General features: G+C 37.2%; 1 protein-coding gene across 2 annotated transcripts in view; it reads left to right on the top strand.

Annotated features, from left to right (window-relative positions):
* The window catches only part of LOC135086839 (uncharacterized), a 149780-nt gene that overhangs the window by 3476 nt on the left and 125328 nt on the right, over positions 1–20976 (top strand). For both annotated transcript variants that reach the window (XM_063981646.1, XM_063981645.1), the window contains exons 3-4: positions 7000–7111; positions 15461–15716. In XM_063981646.1, the coding sequence (XP_063837716.1) occupies positions 7000–7111; positions 15461–15716 (368 nt within the window). The remainder of the gene's footprint in view (positions 1–6999; positions 7112–15460; positions 15717–20976) is intronic.

The following is a 20976-nucleotide window of genomic DNA, read 5'->3' as shown; positions in this document are numbered from 1 at the left end:
GTAATTATTTTATTTCTATGTTTACCTGATTTGGTTAGGTCAGAAAGAGAGAAAAGATCTGGTAGAGTCGTCTTACAAGTACGTTGACAAACATTAAATAACTTACATCCAGGCATCCACACAATTTTTTGCATTTATAATACAGGGTGGAATTTTGTAATGCCTGGAGAGAAAGTACTTAACTCTTAATACTGTAATAGAAAATTTTAGTTTCAGTTTGTAGTCCTTTGTTTTGAAATGAAGTAGAACTGCATTTAAATATATCCAAAAATTTCCTTGCCACACCCGGTAATCGAACCAAGTATTTTTATTGCATTGATCGTTAGGGTTAAGTATATGGATGAAATCTCTCTAACAAACTTGATAAATCAAATGAAAGGAACACCATGAATTCTCGAATTATTTTAATTATTTACAGAAAATTGTACGGCATGGTAGTTTTTCAGACATCCAGATACCATACAAACTTTCGGATTTATAATATTAGTAAGATAAGGTACGCAAGATTACGATTCGCACACGTGCCGTAATCCGCATCACAGGATAAAGTCACCAACGCCCGTATTCACAAACGATGCTTGCTTAAGGCTTGGTATTTCTGCTAAAGTAGGTATTTCGCGCTGTCAAAATCTGCGCGCGCAATACTTCGCCGAAGACAGCGCGCCAAAGAGCTCTCGCGGCTACACAGTATAGAAATACGCAGTTGGTTAGGTTAGGTTGACTTCCTTCCGTTCAAGCGTCACACTCACAGCACTTTCTAATACAAATCATATCCAAGAGATACAAATTAAAACAACTTTCAAAATTTTTGGGAATATATTTTAGAATCGAATAATAAATATAGAATATAACTGCCAAAGTAAACACGGTTCAAAGAGGCGTGGCGTCACCCGACCTTCCGGAAGTTCCGCACCGGCTAAAAGAATTTCAAGATTACGTCACCCGACCTATCGGTAGATCCTCGGGAGCTTGAGCGATTGGAAAAACATTTTATGATCAGTTACTCGTAGTAGCGATTATTTAGAGCTTGGATAATAAATTATAGTTGTTGCAATTCACAAAGCTTTGCATGTACCTAGTTAATTACATTAATCAGTACACGCATCAATTATGTTCAGTCTTTTTGTTTATTAATAAATAAAAATATCATACTAAAATTGCATACATATTTGTTTGTATTGGTCTGGGTGTTTTCTTTCCATAATTTATGTATAACGTATGTACGGGGCTCTGTATCGAAAATCACTATGCAGCAATGAACATCACACACGGTTACCTGGAGTGCATTACCGCAGCAAAATTTTTATAAATGTTGTGCTTTAGAGAGTCGAGAGTATAGCAGATAATTGGTCCATCGTGAGCAGAAATTAGTCCACTAATAGCAAAATTCGTTCAAATTATAGTTTTAAAGTTATTAGGAAAACACAGATTTTGCTGGACCGTTCCATACATAAGGCTTGCCATCTTAAATGAACGGTATAATATCGACGTTTCGTCAGTACAGTTGCGAACAAAGGTGTTTGTGTAGTGTAGTTGAGTTGAGAGGTCAGATTATTGAAATAATAAAACGATCATTTTATTTTTTAAATACATTTTAAAAATAATTTACATTACAGATAACAATGAGAGGATGACATTGCAAGGTGGTGCCAGTCCAGTCTTAAATCCGTTGATAATTATATGCTGCATCTGCCATGTTTTTGGCTAAAAGATTCTTCTATCTTGCAGTTTAGACTTTTATTACAGACCTCAGACAGTATTTTTGGAAAACTTTTACGCATGGTGGAGGAAGGGACGCTCTAGAGACTCAAGTCTAGAAGGAGTCACATGAACTCCAAGTTTTAAATCCGTTGACATCTGCTGCATCTGCTATCTTTTTGGCTAGAAGATTCTTCTATCTTGCAGCTTAGACCTTTAGCTACAGACCTTAGACAGTATTTTTGAAACATTCTTACGCATGAACGCATGGAGGAAGGGACGCTCTAGAGCAGTGGTTCTTAACCGGTGGTCCGCGGACCACTGGTGGTCCCTGGAGGCATTCCAAGTGGTCCACGATGTGCACTTGCACACCTTGGTCAAAACCACTTTTAACTGATTTTTGCAGTCAAACTGGTTTTGACCGATTATGAGGTGGTCCCTGACAAGACAGAAATTTGGTAAAATGGTCCCTCATGACTAAGGTAAAGGTTAAGAACCACTGCTCTAGAGACTCAAAACTACAAGGATACACATGAACTCCAGTTTTAAATCCGTTGATATCTGCTGCATCTGCCATGTTTTTGGCTATAAGATTCTTCTATCTTACGGCTTAGACCTTTAGCTACAGACCTTAGACAGTATTTTTGTGAAAATTCTTACGCATGGTGGAGGAAGGGACGCTCTAGACACTCAAGTCTACAAGGAGTCACATCAACTCCAGTTTTAAATCCGTTGACATCTGCTGCATCTGCCATCTTTTTGGCTAGAAGATTCTTCTATCTTGCAGCTTTGACCTTTAGCTACAGACCTTAGACAGTATTTTTGAAACATTCTTACGCATGGTGGAGGAAGGGACGCTCTAGAGTTTCAAGTCTACAAGGAGTCATATGAACTCCAGTTTTAAATCCGTTGACATCTGCTGCATCTGCCATCTTTTTGGTTAGAAGATTATTCTATCTTACAGCTTAGACCTTTAGCTACAGACCTTAGACAGTATTTTTTATTATTTATTTGTGTCAGTGTGCTCTTCTGAAGAGTGTAAGACGATTGTATGTAGGTAGGTACTATTAAAATGTAATTTTAACTCATTGGTTTTGTCTCATATTTGAGGAATGTATTATTATGTATCATGAGTAGAGTCTTCGTTTAAAAAGATGCGAACGATTTAAATTTCAATAGGTAGACAAAATTGATAATTCTTAATTATCAAAAATTTAAGCTTTCTCCAGTAACATTGATATTATTATACTGCGACTCATCAAAGTCATCATTGTCAAAAATATTGACAAATCGCGAACTGTCACGGCCAAAAAACTGACACGCGTCCGTCCTCCGTAAGCGCCACCGCGCGACTGATTGAGATTGTCCAAGCCGTCATGGACGATTTTTTCCACATTTTTTAACATAGTAACTAAATAAGACGCAATATAAAAATTTCATCCGTTAAAAGCCCTCAAGTTATTTCTGAACTTTAGTTTAGTAAAAGATTTAGAATCTCAAATCGCTTATTTTAAAAATAAAACCATAAATAGAAAACGAATAGAGGTAACTTTGGGAATTTATTCTATCGAGTCAACTTCATCAAATCGTGTTTCCATCCGTTAATAGCCCTAGAAAATATCCTCAACTATGCCCAATAAAAATCTTAGCCTTTAATTTTACTGTTTAGTACCTCAAAAATGAAAAATGAAAACCTCATTTTCGCCATTTTCTCTGCTACCCGGCCTTAAGTGAAGCAGCAAATCGAACGCACAGTGTTGAATAGAGCTCTGTGATTAGTTCGTGCGTCACCCTGTGCATCCACGTGCACTGTGAGACCTCATAGTAATGTTTGTGAATACGGGCGTAATGCACGCACATGTCCACCGCGACGCGGATAAGGAAACACACAATTTCGTGTTCAAATATCCACATCAGCAACGTGGAGTATGACAAGAGCATCTATGTCCTTTAAAACATAAAGGACTTACAAAAATTTATACGAATCCTGGCTAAGGGACCCGTGCGTGCAATGAGTCGGTATCCCGAACTCGAACACAATTTGACGGCTACAGGGCTATTTGCGATTGAACTGAATTGTAGTGGAAATTTCGAAATTCTCTTAAAGAAATGGAAAAAATCAAATGATATCGCGAACTAAGGGGAGATAGTGACATCTACCGGTTAAGGGAAAAATCCAAGTCGAGTGGCCGCACCAGAAATGGTGGAGGAAAGGATGCTGTGATTTTCTAATATAACCTTTATTGTGGATAGATTGTGAGCATATTTACATTTGCAGCAGCGGATACACCTTTTACATTCATCCGAAGGAACTTGGACGTTATTTTGTTACGTTGTAGGCATATTTTTAATAGTTTCGGGGCAATTATGGTGGGGTGACAGGATATTCCCTTGATTTTAATCCCTAACTATAAGGCTATGATCACATTTGACCGTTCTGTCTACGGGATTTAATAAACGAATGTAATATAAAATTAGTTCCATCGCGGTAAATCCAGATCCAGAAGTGATTATTAAGAAGCATCCAATAGTCTTGAGTAGGTACTCTTGAGTTTGTGTTTGTAGTAAAGTGCTTATGGCGGCCATTCTCAGATGAGCTAGTTTTTGCGTGTCCGGGCTGTTAAATCGTTAAAAATGACAAATTAGAGACATGCGAGTATTTTTATATGTTACTTAACAATCCTATCCAGTTGTGCATTAAATCATAGGCCTCTATTTTAAGTATTTGTGACTTAATTAATTTCATGAATCTCTGTTCTCTAATTACCATGACGCGTCCGCACACCGACTTAATGTTAAAAGTTGGCTGTAATTTTTATGTCGTATAGATGTGGTTCACTCCATTCAACATTTTAAAGAGTACAAAATATTGTCTTATGCATAGCAAAATATCTATTCAATAGAACCATTCTGTAAATAACTAGAATTAAAAAACTGCTTGTCCGAGCGAAAGTCCTAATTCCCGTGACGTTTTCTGTTTTTGGGCACACAAGCCTAAATAATAATATTTGACACATCATTTACGCGCGCGGCGCGAGCCCTTAGTTAGTTCTAAGACCTGTTAGCAAGTAGACGTCTATTGCGTTGGCGTACCGTCGATGAATTGCGTAAGAGTATAATTACCATATCTTTGGTTTTCAATTTTTCTATTTACCATGTCCTTATTTTTATATTCGATTTTTGAAGGTAGATCCACGTTGTTAATTTAAATAGAATCAGTACTTTGGCCTTCATACGTTGTAGTAAGACAGTATTTGCATACGCTGCAGATTTTGGAAATTTTGAAGAAAAACTATCGTTTTATAATTTCCATGTACTAATTACCATATATTTATAATCACCGTTGTATGAAATTATTACCTACAAATTGCACTCACGATTGAATAAGTATGATGATAAAATATGAAATATACCTAGACTTTCCCATAACAACTTTACGGACTTTTCTTCCAATCTGACATCAAAATTTTGAAAAGCTTTCGTTAGAGTAACCTCGAAATAGATTCGATTTCATGACGAATGTTCAGCTTCAGTTGCTGCATGGTTGTTGGATTTTAGAGTATATTTTAACCCCTAAGGTAACCCCACAAAAAGAAGTTAGCTGGAGTGAAATCGGGGCTTCTCTGGCGTGATCACATTAAGAACAAAAGGGAACAAATCAACAGACAATGGGACTTTTCAAGACAAGAGTGTATAGGCACTTTGTACCATCCTAGACTGCATCCTAACTGATTTGTTATGCATAGAAAAAACTTCGTGATATGCAATGGATACTGGGCAGAAGAAGCTTGGAGAACAAACTATATACAAATGCATCCTAAGACCCATGTAGACATATGGCATCGAATTAGCCTCGCAAATGTAGAAAAACTTTAACGTTTTCAAAATAAAGTATTAAAAATCTTGAGCTGTGCACCTTGGTTTACAAAGTCCACTGAAGTGCTGCTACCAAACGTCAAAGAGGGTGTAGAAAATTTCTGTAAAGCTTACAAACAAAGACTAGATCATCATGAAATCTATTTGCTGCATCCCTTCTAAATTCTGAGAATTCTGAATTCAGGCTCAGGAGAAAGCGAATTGCATCAATCTGAAAACTTGTTGTAAAAGAATCGAGGTGACAAATCATGGGATATGCAGAGCTGGAAACTGTCATTATTACAAATTCAATTTAATCTGATAATGGCTGATGGCTGATCGCAGATAGATTAAAAACAGGAAAAATCACTTATAATTATCATTAATTACTTTTTCGATATATGCATATCCGAAAAGTCTAATTCGTGAGACCTCCTGATCCATTAATTATATCTGTACGTTAAGTCGTTTGTACCACATTTAAATTAAATAAATTATGATTAAGATTCTGATTCCGCTAAATGCTCTCATTTGAAATGTGACACGTAGCCCCTTCTTGCTGAAACTAAGTGTTCCTGTTATAGCTTCGATTCTTGCAGTATACTGAAAATATCTTGATACAATAAATAATAGAAATTAGTGTTTTACTTTTTGCAAAGGGTTTATTAAGTGTACCTACAGCTTTTTTTATGACGCTATATATTTGTATACAAATTTATCAATGCAAGATGTTGTTGTTTTGCTATCTTTTCTAATTACCGTTAGTCTTATCTAATTACCGTGACCATAAAATTTTTGGATCTCATTTACGCGAAAACCGCTTTGAATAATTTGACGCCTTTACGATTGTTAAATTCGTACTTTTCATGTGTTTTATATTTAAATGCATTTAAGTAAATTAAGCCAAATTTCAAAAATGATATGGTAATTAGGCTGAGAACGCCTGATCGTGAGAATGACCGATGGAAATCTTCAGAAACAGTATGAAATCAAAGAAAATCAAATTACTCAATACAAAAGTTATAATTTTACAATAGCTTTCAGTCGCATAGCAAGAGTATAATATTATTACAGTTTTACAACTTATAATAATATTTTGAACAGCTGTACATAGATTGCCGAATTGTTTAATTTCATGTGTCATTATCCGATTAATGTACCTATTACCAATCGTACACAGACTAACGCCCGTATTCACAAACGATGCTTACTTAAGTGAAGCAGCAAATGAATAGAGCTCTGTGATTGGTTCGTGTGTCACCCTGTACGTCCACGCGCACTGTGAGACCTCATAGTAGTGTTTGTGAATACGGGCGTATGACATTTTCCTTTCCAAATAGCTCCTATTGTAACAACTACATGAACTACATATGATCTGATCAGTGTGACGTGTTGTCCTCTATACAGTATGTTTCCCCACATTATTAATAATTCGTTTTGTTCCAGGTCTAAGCGAGTCCTACATCCAGGATTCCCTTCTGAACTCCCGTGCGATATCCATGAGCTCGGGGCTAGACACTGCTCACGGGGCCAGAGTGCGGAAATCCAGATCTAACCGGTTAGTGAAGAAAATAATAATATTTATCTGACATATTTATGTAGACAGTCACGACCAGAAATCCATCATCAGCGCCATTTTGCCACCGGTAGAGAAAAGCTAAAGCCTTGATCACACGTACCGAGCAAACGGGGCGAGACAGTGCTCTCGGCTCGGTGTGTATGAACATTACGCCGAGTGCTCAGCCGAGCCCTCGAGTATGTGACTCGCTCGACCAACTGTCTCGACCGAGTAAACATTTTACTGTCTCGCCCGTTTACTCGGTACGTGTGATCAAGGCTTTAGTAATGGTGCAGTTATAGAAAAATCCTGTAAGGAAATTTAATTCTCCAGTACAAAATACCTCTCAGTTATACAGGATAGGGCCCTGAGGGAAGAGAGGTCAAGCTATATCCCAGGAACTACATCATTGATCATATTGATTGATTTATGAAAGGTGATATAAAATTGAAGTTTATGTAATACGTAAACGTGAACAGCCAAACAAAAAGCTATCCCGTTTATTAATTAAATGTTATACCCTAGTTAAACAGATTTTAAAGTTACATTTTCATACAAAACGTCACTTTAAAACAGTTTTCAACTTTACATTACTAACTAAGCTACGATACCCTCCCTTCACCTGTCTATTTTATACTCAAATACTTATCCCAGAACAAATCGGATCATAAAACTCAATTTATAACTGGTCATATCACAGTAAAGTTGTTTATATCCGCCATTTTTCATGCGGTAATCGGTGCAATAACTTAGTGCCACAAATACGTAGCATTGACTAACAGATACAAAGTATTCAGCCCCAGCTTATATGCACCTGGACAAAGTTACTCGTGGCCTGATCGGGGCCGGGCTAAACGGCTTTACAGACTGGAAATTAGGCCACCAACTACACTCTAGTCATAACAAGCGGTAATTTATTGCTAACAACTAGTCACAACAAGTAAGCTAGCTTTGTATCGTCAGTACTAAATAGAGAATTACTATAGGCAGCCAATTTAAGGGAATGTTGTAATTTAATGCATTTAGGAAACTGTAAATCGATTTCACACAAAGGTATCCGTACCGGTACGTGACCGGTTTGGTTCCGGTGGTGGTCAACTAAATCGGAGAAAAGTCACTTTTTATTGCAAAATCGTTTCTAATTCGACTTAGTAAGGTGATAAGGTGCCTCAGTATTTACCTTGTTTTGTCGTCGCGTCGTACTTTACGAGTATGTCTTCAAAAAAGCTTTTATTATGAACGTGAAATTTTTGAGGCTATCGAACAAATTATATATCATTCGAATCCCTGGATAATTTCCGATAGCCAAACATGTAAACAGAGACGTCAACACCAACAGAGGGTCTATAATGAAGCGACATTGCAGGAAGCGGGAGGGACAACATCCTTCGCCTCCCGTCGTAAACCGAGCTAACAAACAATATCAACGTAGAATACCACAGGGGAGACCGAGGAGAGTTGTAACAGTGGAGAGTTGTGACATTGTTGATTTTTGGATTAACTATCAACGAACTAACAACAGTGCGTGTTTTTAGTTCAGGTCTCGAGCTAACAAAGCTCGCTAATATAGGTATATAAGTTCCAAAAAATCGACAATGTCATAACTCTCCTCGGTCTCCCCTATTGATATTGAACACTGGTTCCTGTAAAGTGAAAGTAGAAAACGTAATTATTGCAATTATTGTCTTAAATCAAATAATATAACTCATGTTAATCAAAGACGATAAAAACGTAACTAACAGTTTAACCAGGTAATTGCTGATACAATGTGTAAATTACAATTACTGGCATGAACTGACGATAAAACACTTACGACTAGAGATGTGCCGCTGAGAAAGTTCTCGTTCCCGGCAATATTCCCAGTGAGAATATTCTCGAGAACCGAGAACGCTCCCGGGAATATTCTCAGTGTTCTCGATAGAATACATTTAGTTTTAATTTTAATTTTGTTGTTTATGTGATATTATTTGTAATGTTTCGAAACTGGGCGTTAAGACTAGTCGTTATAAACAAGGCACGACATGTGTGAGTGAGATATTGCTGTCTTGCTCACTCTTTTCGTGGCGAACGCGTACCGCGGCTTTAGGACTCGGCTACGGTATTTGAACATCAGTGTGCCTCTGAGTTTTAAGGCCCTTGCCACCCTAGCGGATTGCAAGCGGATTCAAAGCGGATTTAAAGCGGAGCGGCAACGCGACGCAGACGCCGCGTGAAAATATCGTGAAGCTTCCCGAAGGCTGCCCAGCCGAGCTGGATTCGATGATTGACCTTTTTTCGAAGTTGGACCTACCTAACTGGACTGTTTGTCCCAGGTATACATTATTGTCAACAACTTCGAGTGTAGAGTCCAGCTTTTAGAGGAGTGGGTGCAACACGGTCTTTAGACATGATTTTTAAATCTTGTCCATGTTCATTTTGAGATCCATCTCGCCCATGACTACGATATCGTCTGTTGTCTGGGTGATGTGCTCGCCGTTGATATTATGCTGAATCCGCTCTAGCCCAGAAGCTTATAAACATCTTCCAGGGCGATGGTGATGACGTCTCCCTGTCTCACCCCTCGCTGCAACTGGATAGGTTTCGGGTCCTGGTCTTGAAACGGACTGTCACTGTGGCGTATTTGTACAAGCCATTCAACACTTTAATGTATCGATAGTCAATTTGGCACAGTTGGAGAGACTGCAGCACTGCCCATGTCTCAATCGAATCGAAGGCTTTCTCATAGTTCACAAACGCAAAGCGGCTGATTATACTCCTTGATCTTCCATATAATCTGCCGTAGCGTATATTGTTATGGTCTATCTATGGTACTAAAGCCAATTTCGGAAACCGGCTTGTTCGGGGGGCTGAAAGTCGTCGAGCCTGCTAACGTGACAATTCGTAATGACTATCGAAAACAGCTTGTAGACATGGCTCAGAAGCGAAATGGCTCTATAATTCTTTATCTTTATTTCTAATTTTGAAGATGAGTAGGTATCACTATACTTCTTTGCCATGCCGAAGGCGTTATGCCCTCGAGGATGACGGAATCGAGCAGCTTCTGAAAAGCCTTTAGTGCCGGCATTCCGCCTGCTTTCAGAAGCTCAGCCGTGATTACGGTGCCTTGCTGTTTTTCAGCTGTTTGGGAACCATTCTAATCTCGTACAGACTAATGTCCGGGATATATTCGGTAAGTGTCGGATCAATCTAGCTAGCACGTATTTTCTATAAAAATGTGTCAAATGATCCGTCAGACAAGCTATCCACAACTTATCCAGAAGTGGCGAAACAGGCCCTTACTAAGCGATTGTGAAATATGTCCTTAATGTCAAATAAGAATAGTTTAAAAAACTAAAAACACGCTTTTAATTACTAACAGCACTAAAAGGCCAAAAATCATCAGGATCCTGGACATCATCTAGCATTAAAGTGCTCAAAGAGACAAATCCAACGAACCCAACTCGATGAGTTTCCACCCTTGCGTTTAGGAGTTTCTATGGCCACCTCCTGACTCCATCATTAGGACCCTGGACATTATCTAGCACTTAAAGATCTCGAAAAGACAAATCCAATGACCCCAAACTCGATGTGATTCCGCCGTTTCCTTTGACCACCTTCCAGTCCCATCATCAGACCAGCTGGTACCACAATATTGTATTGTCATCTAATCTACATTATAAATGCCAAGTTTCATGATGATACAAGACTTAGAAGTACGTGTAATTCAGATTCTAAGATTCCATTACATAGTTAGTTACATACACGACGACCTAATAAAAGCGTGTTAAAAACGAAAAAATGGACAGTTACATTATTTAATTACGTGTAAAAAGAAATTTCTGTCATCTTACATATCATTAAAACCACATTTCACGACGAAAAAAATAAAATATAATAAAGGTGCAGTTGCCGAGAATATTGCCGGGAAAGTTCCCGAGAATATTCTCGGGAACACTGGGAATATAGCCTTTCACTGCAAATAGAGTGTATTGTTTAATATACACTTATCTGTTGACTTAATTTAATACTAATTTACTTAAGAAAGTTTGTTTATTTCCATTTGATAAACATGATTCTCAACCTTTCTCACTTAGGAGAACGCTCCCGGGAGCGCTCCCGAGAATATTCTCAGTTGGGAGAGCGTTCTCGGGAACGGCACATCAATACTTACGACTTACTTACACGCACGCTGAACACTAGTTTCAAAACGTCACTTCAATGTAGGTACTATGAGCATACGAATTACACTATACAGTGTGAGTCACGATAAAGTGCACAAGCACATATGAAAATAATATGTGAAACTAGACCTGAGATTTTTTGACATGTTTTCTTATTTATAAAGGCATATTCAAACCTGAGTGAAATTCGCTGCCGCTGTGGGTAGAGGTATATATAGGTACCGCGCGGGTTTCGCTCAGGTATTTAGTATCAAGTATCACGGCTAGAGCGATCTGAGCGATATTTGCTGCCGCTGTGGGTAGAGGTACGAGTACATACCACGCGGGTTTCGCTCAGGTATTTAGTATCAAGTACCGCGGCTAGAGCGTTTTCTCTGCCGCAGACGGTAGCGAATACCGCTTAGGTCTGAACAGTATTACTACCGCATACCCACTGGGTTTTCTCTGCCGCAGACGGTAGCGAATACCGCTTAGGTCTGAATAGGCCTTTACACACAGTTATTATTACACCGCCTGCCACGAGTCTTTGCGCCGAGTATAGTAAAGGGTAAAAACTTAAAAAGTAAACGATAAACCTACGAGACTGAAAATACGAATAACAGTATTTTAAGAAACTGCTTCTACTAAAGTGCGCTCAAGAAATATCTTATTGTAATAACAAGGATTCTAACCCTTGCACAGTGTGTTATGGGACTGTATAAACGGACATTCTCATTGATTTGATGAAACGTATAGAGCTCAGTTATACAAACATGATAGTAAAACTCCCGTTTGAAAATTCCACGTAGTTTTTGCGGTATAAAAATTCAAAGTTACCTATTTTTTTACTTCAAAATTATGCAAAAATATTCTCACTCGTTAACTAATAACATTTAATTCAGAATTGTTATAATACTTCATAGAGCTCTTAAAACTACACGTAATAAGCGTATTAAGTGCTTCGTAAACGCATTCAGTTAATTAGGAAAAATGATTTTATTGATTTTTGTTTTAATTTTTTTTCTCAATTATACCTTAATATATGCAAACATTTTTAATTGCAAGATATAGTCTGATATTCAATCTAATTGTATTAATAAAATCAGCTTTTAACTCCGTGATATATTTGAGAAAAAACATAAAACGTCTTAATAAAATTTTTACGAGTCTAGGGTCGACAATTTTGGAAGGAATAATTCATTTCTAAAAAGTTTCAAATCCCGCCTGTTATGTGCATAGTGTTGAAGGTTCTAAAAAGTCACATTCACATTGTTTTTAACCGACTTTAAAAAAAGGAGGAGGTTCTCAAGTCGAGTCTTTTTTCTTTTTTAACACTCTTATATTAACTTAAGTTGTATGTAAGTAACTAACTAAAAAAGTTTGTAAACAAATCTAGGAAGTCGAATTTATCCTACCTTTAATTATTTTTTCATCGATTTGAAACCTATGTAAATCGAATGTCAATACAATAATTTGGTATAATCGAGCTGATGATATTTAAACATCCAAAAGAAATATTGCTATTAAAAAGTGATGGGAAATTTACAATTCTATATGGCGCATATTTTCAATTTGATTTCCCTCAAATATATCACGGAATTTAAAGCTGATTTTTTTTATACAATTAGATTAAATATCAGGCTATATATTGCAATTAAAAATGTTTGCATATATTAAGGTATAATTAAGAAAAAAAATGAAAACAAAAATCAATAAAATCATTTTTCCTAATTAACTGAATGCGTTTACGAAGCACTTAATACGCTTATTACGTGTAGTTTTAAGAGCTCTATGAAGTATTATAACAATTCTGAATTAAATGTTATTAGTTAACGAGTGAGAATATTTTTGCATAATTTTGAAGTAAAAAAATAGGTAACTTTGAATTTTTATACCGCGAAAACTACTTGGAATTTTCAAACGGGAGTTTTACTATCATGTTTGTATAACTGAGCTCTATGCGGTTCATCAAATAAATGAGAATGTCCGATTATACAGTCTCATAACATACTGTGCCTTGGTATTTATTTAACGTAACATGCTAAAAATAAAGATGAATAATTTTCAGGTTAAACTTAGCTGAGGCAAATTCATTCGAAGAATATCTTAAAGCTCCGTGTGTAGGTACTATTTTAAATAATCTGGAAGATGAAAGTCTGAAAGAGGTCAATGAAAACATTTTCGGTATTTCACATTCTCTTATGTTATTACTAGCTGTGCTCGCGACTTCGTACTCGTGAAAATATTTATAGTTCGAATTATTTCCCGTATTTGCAACATTTTTCTTTCTGCTCAGCCCCTATTGGCTGCTATATGTATAGCCTAGAGCTAGCCTCGATAGTGCTGCTATCCAACACAAAAATATTCTTTCAAATCGGACCAGCAGTTTCTGACATTAGCGCGTCCAAGCAAACAATCTCTTCAGCTTTACGGTCCGCAATTGTATTTGCATACATTTATCTAATGAAAATATAAAATACAAAGTGCCACTGATATTTACTTTGAAACACCGTGTTCTACTTAGTAGGCCGCATCTAGTGGGCACATCCTCCGCTAACTGGGTCGCACCGAACTTGAACTTGGCTTCCGGAGGGTAAAGCCGTGATACCATGTACTTATATCTCATCGACTTTGTAAAACGAGCTATACTAATCAACTTTGTAAAAGTGTTGCCGGTGTGATTTTTATTTAAGCTAATATGGTACAGACAGAAGCAAAATATGATTACGTCTTAGGCCTTGTCCAGGAGGGCGAATTCGCCGCGTTGGCGAGATACTAGCAGCTAATACATTGCGTCCACAAGACACGCGCAAGTTGTTTTGCGCGTAAATCGCGTCATACATACGCTCGTGTTCGCGCGAAGACATTCGCGGTGAATTAGCCCTCCTGGACAAGGCCTTATAATAAGTTCTTTTTTGGCACTTCGATGGCGAGATTTTTTATTAGGTCGCTCTTTACCCTACCATCCACGCGCTAAATTAACCACGCTTACCTCTCGATTTCGGTATTAATCTCGATCAAGGTAGCTACTATAGTTGGGTACGGTATTCAATTCCCTTGTGAACACAACGATTGACATGATGCGCTCATGCTCCAAGCGTCGATAAGCCTAGTACAGCCGCCTGTTGTGACAGTTGTCAACATTGACAGACATTGCCGGTGACGTGTCGTCTTGATGCATGACGACACGTCCTTGTGTCCTTGAGTTAGGTTTCTCACAGACGACCTATAGTCAACGGGACGTAAATGCATTAACGCTACTTAAGATTGCACAAGACGCAAGCCACTATCAACCGGAAAACATGAAAAGCGTTGGGGGAGGCCTATGTTCAGCAGTGGTCGTCCTATGGCTGAGATGATGATGATGATGATGAATGTACCGCAGTTGTTGACTCTATTCACTATACAGGGTGACTGGAACTGAACCCGCCATAGCTAATACGCGTATAGAGGAGGTCATTTGCTAATTTTTGAACCTTACTTTCTATAGTTTAGGAGATATGTCAATTTTTAAACTGTTTTCAGATTTTTCCGAAATTTTACCTAAAAACTGCTTAAATTTTTTTCTCGCATGATTTTAACCGATTTTTTTATTTGATACTAATATCGAATAAACTTTTAGTTAAATAAAATAAATTTCAGATCCAGATAATGATTGAATAACTAGCCACGAGCCGCCAAAGTTCAACAAAAGTACAAACCACGATAAAAAATTAAAGTTCGAATTCGATTTAAAAAAAAGCTAATGGTGATAATGGATTGCCAATGATCTTCGGAAAAATCTAAAAAAAGTATAAAAATTGAAATATCTCCTAAACTATAAAACTTTAGTCATAGAAAGTAGGGTTCAATAATTAGCAAATGACCTCCTCTATACGCGTATTAGCTATGGCGGATTCAGTTCCAGTCACCCTGTATTGTTGATAAAAACGTCATCAACTGACATTTTTAATTAGTTTTTTAACTCACGGTCATATTAGAAACTAGTTTGTATATATGTTTCGTGATCTTCAGGATTTCTCGCACGTTTGGCTTCAGACTATCAGGATGCAGACGATGCAGTTGTCTTTGTCGTTAGGCAAATGTCTGTAAGCGTCCTATTACCCTGATAGCTCAGGTTTGAAAGCATGAAAATATATTATATTACTCACCTACATAATATAATCATGATTATCTGTGGAATGGTGAATTCATTTACAAAATATTTCAGGGTCACCTGGCTGGCAAGCGAAGGTCTCACCAACTACCTCCGGCGCGTCATCCAAGATGAGAAGAACCGAGAGATACAAGGATGCCACTCCTACCAGGACCTGTCCAGCATACCTGAGAACCACTATGGAGTGGTGACTGACAGCAAGGGCCGCAGGCTCTCCTACCAGCGAGCGGTGTCGGGGGAGGACCCGGTGCTCCCTACGAGGTACCAAGACTCCAGTCTAAGGAAGAAACTAATCCCGGAAAATTGGGAGGTGAGTGGACTTTTTTATATCTGACAATAATACCTTTTCTATCTGTGAGAGATAGACCGTTGATCCCACAATCAACAATTCAATCAAAATCAATCAATTTCAACATTTTCAACCATAAGAGTATCGATACCTCTCATAGAAAAAAATATTACCTATATGTATAATGACGGACGAATAAAAGATTGATGTTACGGTGAGTTGTGCGATCGCGCGTCAATAAGAGATTTAGTTGGGCGGTTCAGCACATAGCTTTGTGCGTGGGGCACACCGGGAGCTACAAGGGTTAGCTTGGCTAAGTATTTTAAGTAAGCTCTATGAGCTAAGCTGGATAATGAAGCTGCGTTAAGGCACTATCGGGACCAAACCATTTAAATAACCAATGAAAATACCTCCTAAATACCTATTGGAAAATGTTGAAACATCATAGTTAAGTTCAATAATTCCGTGAGCGTTTAATTCGCTTTAGATATTTTATAGCTTATAATAAACTAGTGACCGCAACGGATTTTGAAGCGGTTTTTTTAATAGATATGCCCGTTTTCACCATCAATCCCTAATTTTTAAGTAACCCCCATGAAAATAAAATTCCTGTTATGTGTTACCATAGGGGTCACTTAAAAATTAGGGATTGATGGTGAAAACGGGCATATCTATTAAAAAAACCGCTTCAAAATCCGTTGCGTAGTTTTAAAGATCTAAGCATACATAGGGACAGACAGCGGAAAGCGACTTTGTTTTATACTATGTAGTGATAGTCCGAGGGTACTTTTCGTATTAGTTTTGAAAAACTTTTTCAGGCTTTTATTGTTCAGTTTAACTATTCCATTTCTTAACATTAAGTTACACTGGCCCGCGCATAAACGGTGGGATACAGTACAGAACTGTGTCAGAACATACTTAGCTGACCTGAAATCGCCAGATTATGTACAGCCAGCATAGTTTAAATTCACTTAGTGTGTGTTAGTGAGGCTTATCTATTATTTCGCAGGTGAAATTAAAAACGTCTGCTGGTCCGCGGGCAAGCGAAGCTTGTTGGCATCACAAACAGAATATTAAATTTATTTTTGCATTTTTTACTGCAAGCTGCTTTCAATTTTTATAGTCGTGGTTTCATTTTCCTTTGTGGGGTGGCATAATAATTATATGCTTTTAATAAAAATTTGTTAATAGACCCATTTTGATAATTTAAGTAATATAGAAAGGCAGATGATGCAACGTTAAATCTCGTATTAACTAAAACTGAAGCATGTTGAGAATTTCCAAGTGGAAATTGTTTTACATTGTGTGAATTCAGTGGTTCTGGTTTTAAGCTCCGCTGTACATTCCGCGTGCAATGAATTAAATTACGCTTTCACATTTAGGCAACTTTCGCAGCGCGGCAAACGCGCGACAGATGCGCTGCCGATAATTTCATACTATGTGACAGCGGATGCATGCCTTAATTGCCTTCACATTATAAAAACGCCGCTGCAGCGCTGCTGTCGCGCTTCTCACGCCCTAATGTGAAAGCGGCCTCAGTGCCTCTTCACAAATGCAAGTTGTCAAGTGCTGAATCGTCATCATCAATATCAATTTATGACTACGATCACTGTGTTCTCGGTGTGTCTCGCACCTCTGTGTACTTCCCGGCATCGGCTGGTGGTATCGGATCGCGTGTCGCACGCACATCCCCGCCCGGTGTAACCGCTCTATCTCGCCTCGCTTCACTTCCTTCCATCGACTCATGACCCTTTACCTGCCCGAATAACTCCTAAGTTTACGTCACCTCACGGCGGCTAACGTGCTTCATAATCGGATTGTAATAGCAGCGATTACTATGCGCTCATTGACTGGGGAAATGGTGGATTAAGTAAATTGATTTAAATAACTCGAGGGAAATGCATGGATTAAAAAATGTATTACAATTTATTCAAATACAGGAAAATCGGGTCTTCGCCGTCATTATGAATTCTTACATTATTCTTCGTCTTAAGGGATAATATGAGTCAGATTATCCTAATACTACAGCCGCAATAGACGTCAGAAATTGACTCAATCGTAACGGCTTAACGTGTCCACTGGGGAGAGAAATTATATTTCACGATAACAATAATATTATTAATTTAAGCTTATACTTATTATCCAAACCAAACTGGGAACAATTACAAAAATTTAATTTATTTGTGCATCCCATCTAGGAATCGAATCTGGACGCACCCGATCCAATCTACTCACTAGTCCTTGGAGGCGTTTATCAGATTAATAATTATTTTTAATCACAATTTCATGTCCCGTATCTTATTATGTGTTTGAATAACATTTACTTTACCTACTTATTCATTTGCTTATTGAATTTTAATATTGAAAACAAGATCACATTTGAATGCTTAAATAATTAAAATGACGCGAACGTAAACATCACACTTCGATAGCTTTCTGTGATGGCATTATGCAGATCATAACGACTGAACGATTTATCTAAAAACATTAATGACGTGTAAATTTCGAGCTAAAATGTATCGTAAACACTAGCTGACGCGCGAAATTTGTATCGCGTGAAATCTAATAAAAATTATAATAGTGTTCATCAGGGATAGGTAGTGTAGGATTCTAATGGTGAAAGATTTTTCCAAATCGGTCCAGTACTTTAAGAGCCTATTGAATACAGAAACGGATCATCAAATCTTTCCTCTTTACAATATTAGAAAGAAAGAAACGAAAAGGACATCACACAAAAACATAAAACATCTGGCAATAAGTGCGATTTCGCAACAAAGATGTATGTAGTCTGATTTGTCAAACTGTAGGTACAGTCGAGTTCATAAATATATTGGCAGTGCCCATTCAAAATATTGTAGCGCAGTAGCCAATACTGCGCTACCGCAACATGTTAATGAACAGTTTATATGATTACATGAAATAGTATGATCGTTAAAACGCTAACAATATTTTGAAACATTGGCACTGCCTACATATTTATGAACTCGAGTGTACCTACTTACATGATGCCTTAAGGCAAATTACCAGCCTTCGAAGCATGGGTCACTTTTCTTTTCAGAATTGTTAGGCCGATAGAAATTAACCTACTCATACAATTTCTAATTGGGGATCAATTTAAAACATTTTTCCCACAGACGTATAGAGAACCTTCGTTTTTAAGTCTTTAAAAAAAATCCCATTTGGATTGCCTTCAAAGACTATTTTTTACACGTTTAAAATAACTTTTTAACAGAGAGATTTCTTTTCTCAAATTATAGTCGTTGTTTTGCTATAAATAAAGTTTTTATTGCCTTGCTATTTAGATTTTTTGAGAATACAAAACATCTCGACAAAATTATATTTTGGTACAAATAGTAATTACCTACCCAACGGCTAGAAAAATCTACCAAATAACTCAATGACCAAAATAGCAATCTTTCGCGTATGTCACCGAATATTTTGCCCATGCAATATACCACCCACACCCGACCCCTGCCTTATTATGTTGCAAGAGCAAGGATTATTCCAGGGAGAGAGAAACCAAAATAACACAGAGCCTTCTAGAACAATACATCCTACGTCCTATCACCTAATTAGAAAAATCTTGGAATTACTATTTTAGTCATTAATGCGTAGGGGTTCGTTATTTTTATTATCCGCCGAAATCTTAATCAAATGATAGAACAAAAGATATTATGACGAAAGAAGCTTATTTATATCATTGAGGAATTTTCCCATGTTGATTTCTCAGTGCCTTCACTTATTCTTTTTTTTAATAGAAGAGACTTGACTTATAATTGCAAATGGTGATGTCACAATTTTAAGTTTTCCGTTTGTTTTTAGTAATCGTTCAATATTCCGATTATTTTTAGCACTCTTTATGACAACATTTCTTTCAATTTTGGTTGAGTTCATTAATTTGATGATTTCAGTATTTATTTTGTTTACAGAAACGTATCTTTTCACACCTCGCGTCATTTGTTGGGTCACCAAATTTAATTTTTCATTTCAGTTTCAGTATGAAAATCCTTAATAATTACAGACGATGACATAAACAGTAGGATTAACGTAGGATCAAAGAAGGGGTTCTGTTGTTTTAAACTTCTTAGGAACTCCAAAAGAGTCTTGATTAACATGGTTACTATTATAAGATAATAGCCCAGTAAGCTGCTATTTATTCAAGAGGAGTCAAAGGACAACAAATCAATAAACTTTTTGACCTAGCTGATCTTAGGTGAAAATACAAAAAATCATCATGGAAAAAAGTTTCGAATGATGAAAATTAGAATGGCTTTTTTACTGACTTAAGCCGCTATTGATTTATTAGAAAGTATAGAGAAGCCACAACAGATCATTTTTTACATAATAATTTAATCATTTATTTAAAACACTTAAAACTACCTACATTCTAAAACTTTCCCAGTTTATATTGCATCATGAATTAGATAACTTATCTTAAAAACTTATTTTTGTTTATCTCGATAGATTTCATAAGTTTTCAGCGGTCGCAATATTTTCGAACGAAGAAAAACATGATTGGGGTAAAAAATATATATGTAGGCGATAAACCCAGTGCGCAGGTGCCCAGCGTTTGGGCGCCTATAAAGTTGTTCGCTGGCAGCCCTAGCGTGCAGTTTAGGCAAGTTCGCGACCGGCGCTAGACGCCCAACCACCCTCGCTGTTAGCCAAACTGTATCTCAACACCATAATTCACGAACTTTACCACTTTGATTCTCAACTCTCTAATTCGAAGTAAATTCAACCGGAAATTCACCCCAATCGCGAGTTCTGTTACTTCTCAAAACTTTGAAAGTTTAGAACCGGCGTTCCCGCTGGCCAACCGCGGGTACTTGTGATTTCTCCGTAAGTATAACTTATTTTACTTTTTAAGTTTGTTATTATTACTTTATTTTTATTTTATTTTTTAATTTTTGTTCATTGTGATTTAATGTCTGTCTCATCGCTTGTGGCCAAGTTTGGCAGCGGTCACGACGCGAAGTTCTGTTCGCGATAAAATCAGCGCTATATTGATTCGGGCCAAGGTGTTTCATTAACGCTTTAAGTATGAGGTCGGTTACGGCGACTTTCCTAATTTTGTTTGGACTTATTCACAAAAAATCCGGGAGAAACAGAAGACATTTGCACTCCAAATAAAATCATTTTCATGTTTCTTTCGACTCAAAAGTTTTTTAAAAAGTGGTTTAAATACTAATTAAAATATTATCCGAGACAGGTAATATACTAAACGATGAAATAATTTACTTTGGATTGTTAGAAACACGGACATGTAAAGTGTAAATAA

The sequence above is a fragment of the Ostrinia nubilalis genome, chromosome Z (genome assembly GCF_963855985.1).
Source record: "Ostrinia nubilalis chromosome Z, ilOstNubi1.1, whole genome shotgun sequence".
NCBI classification, from domain to species: Eukaryota; Metazoa; Arthropoda; class Insecta; order Lepidoptera; family Crambidae; genus Ostrinia; species Ostrinia nubilalis.
Note: the sequence above shows the minus strand (reverse complement) of the source record. Positions and strands in the feature narration are given on the sequence as shown.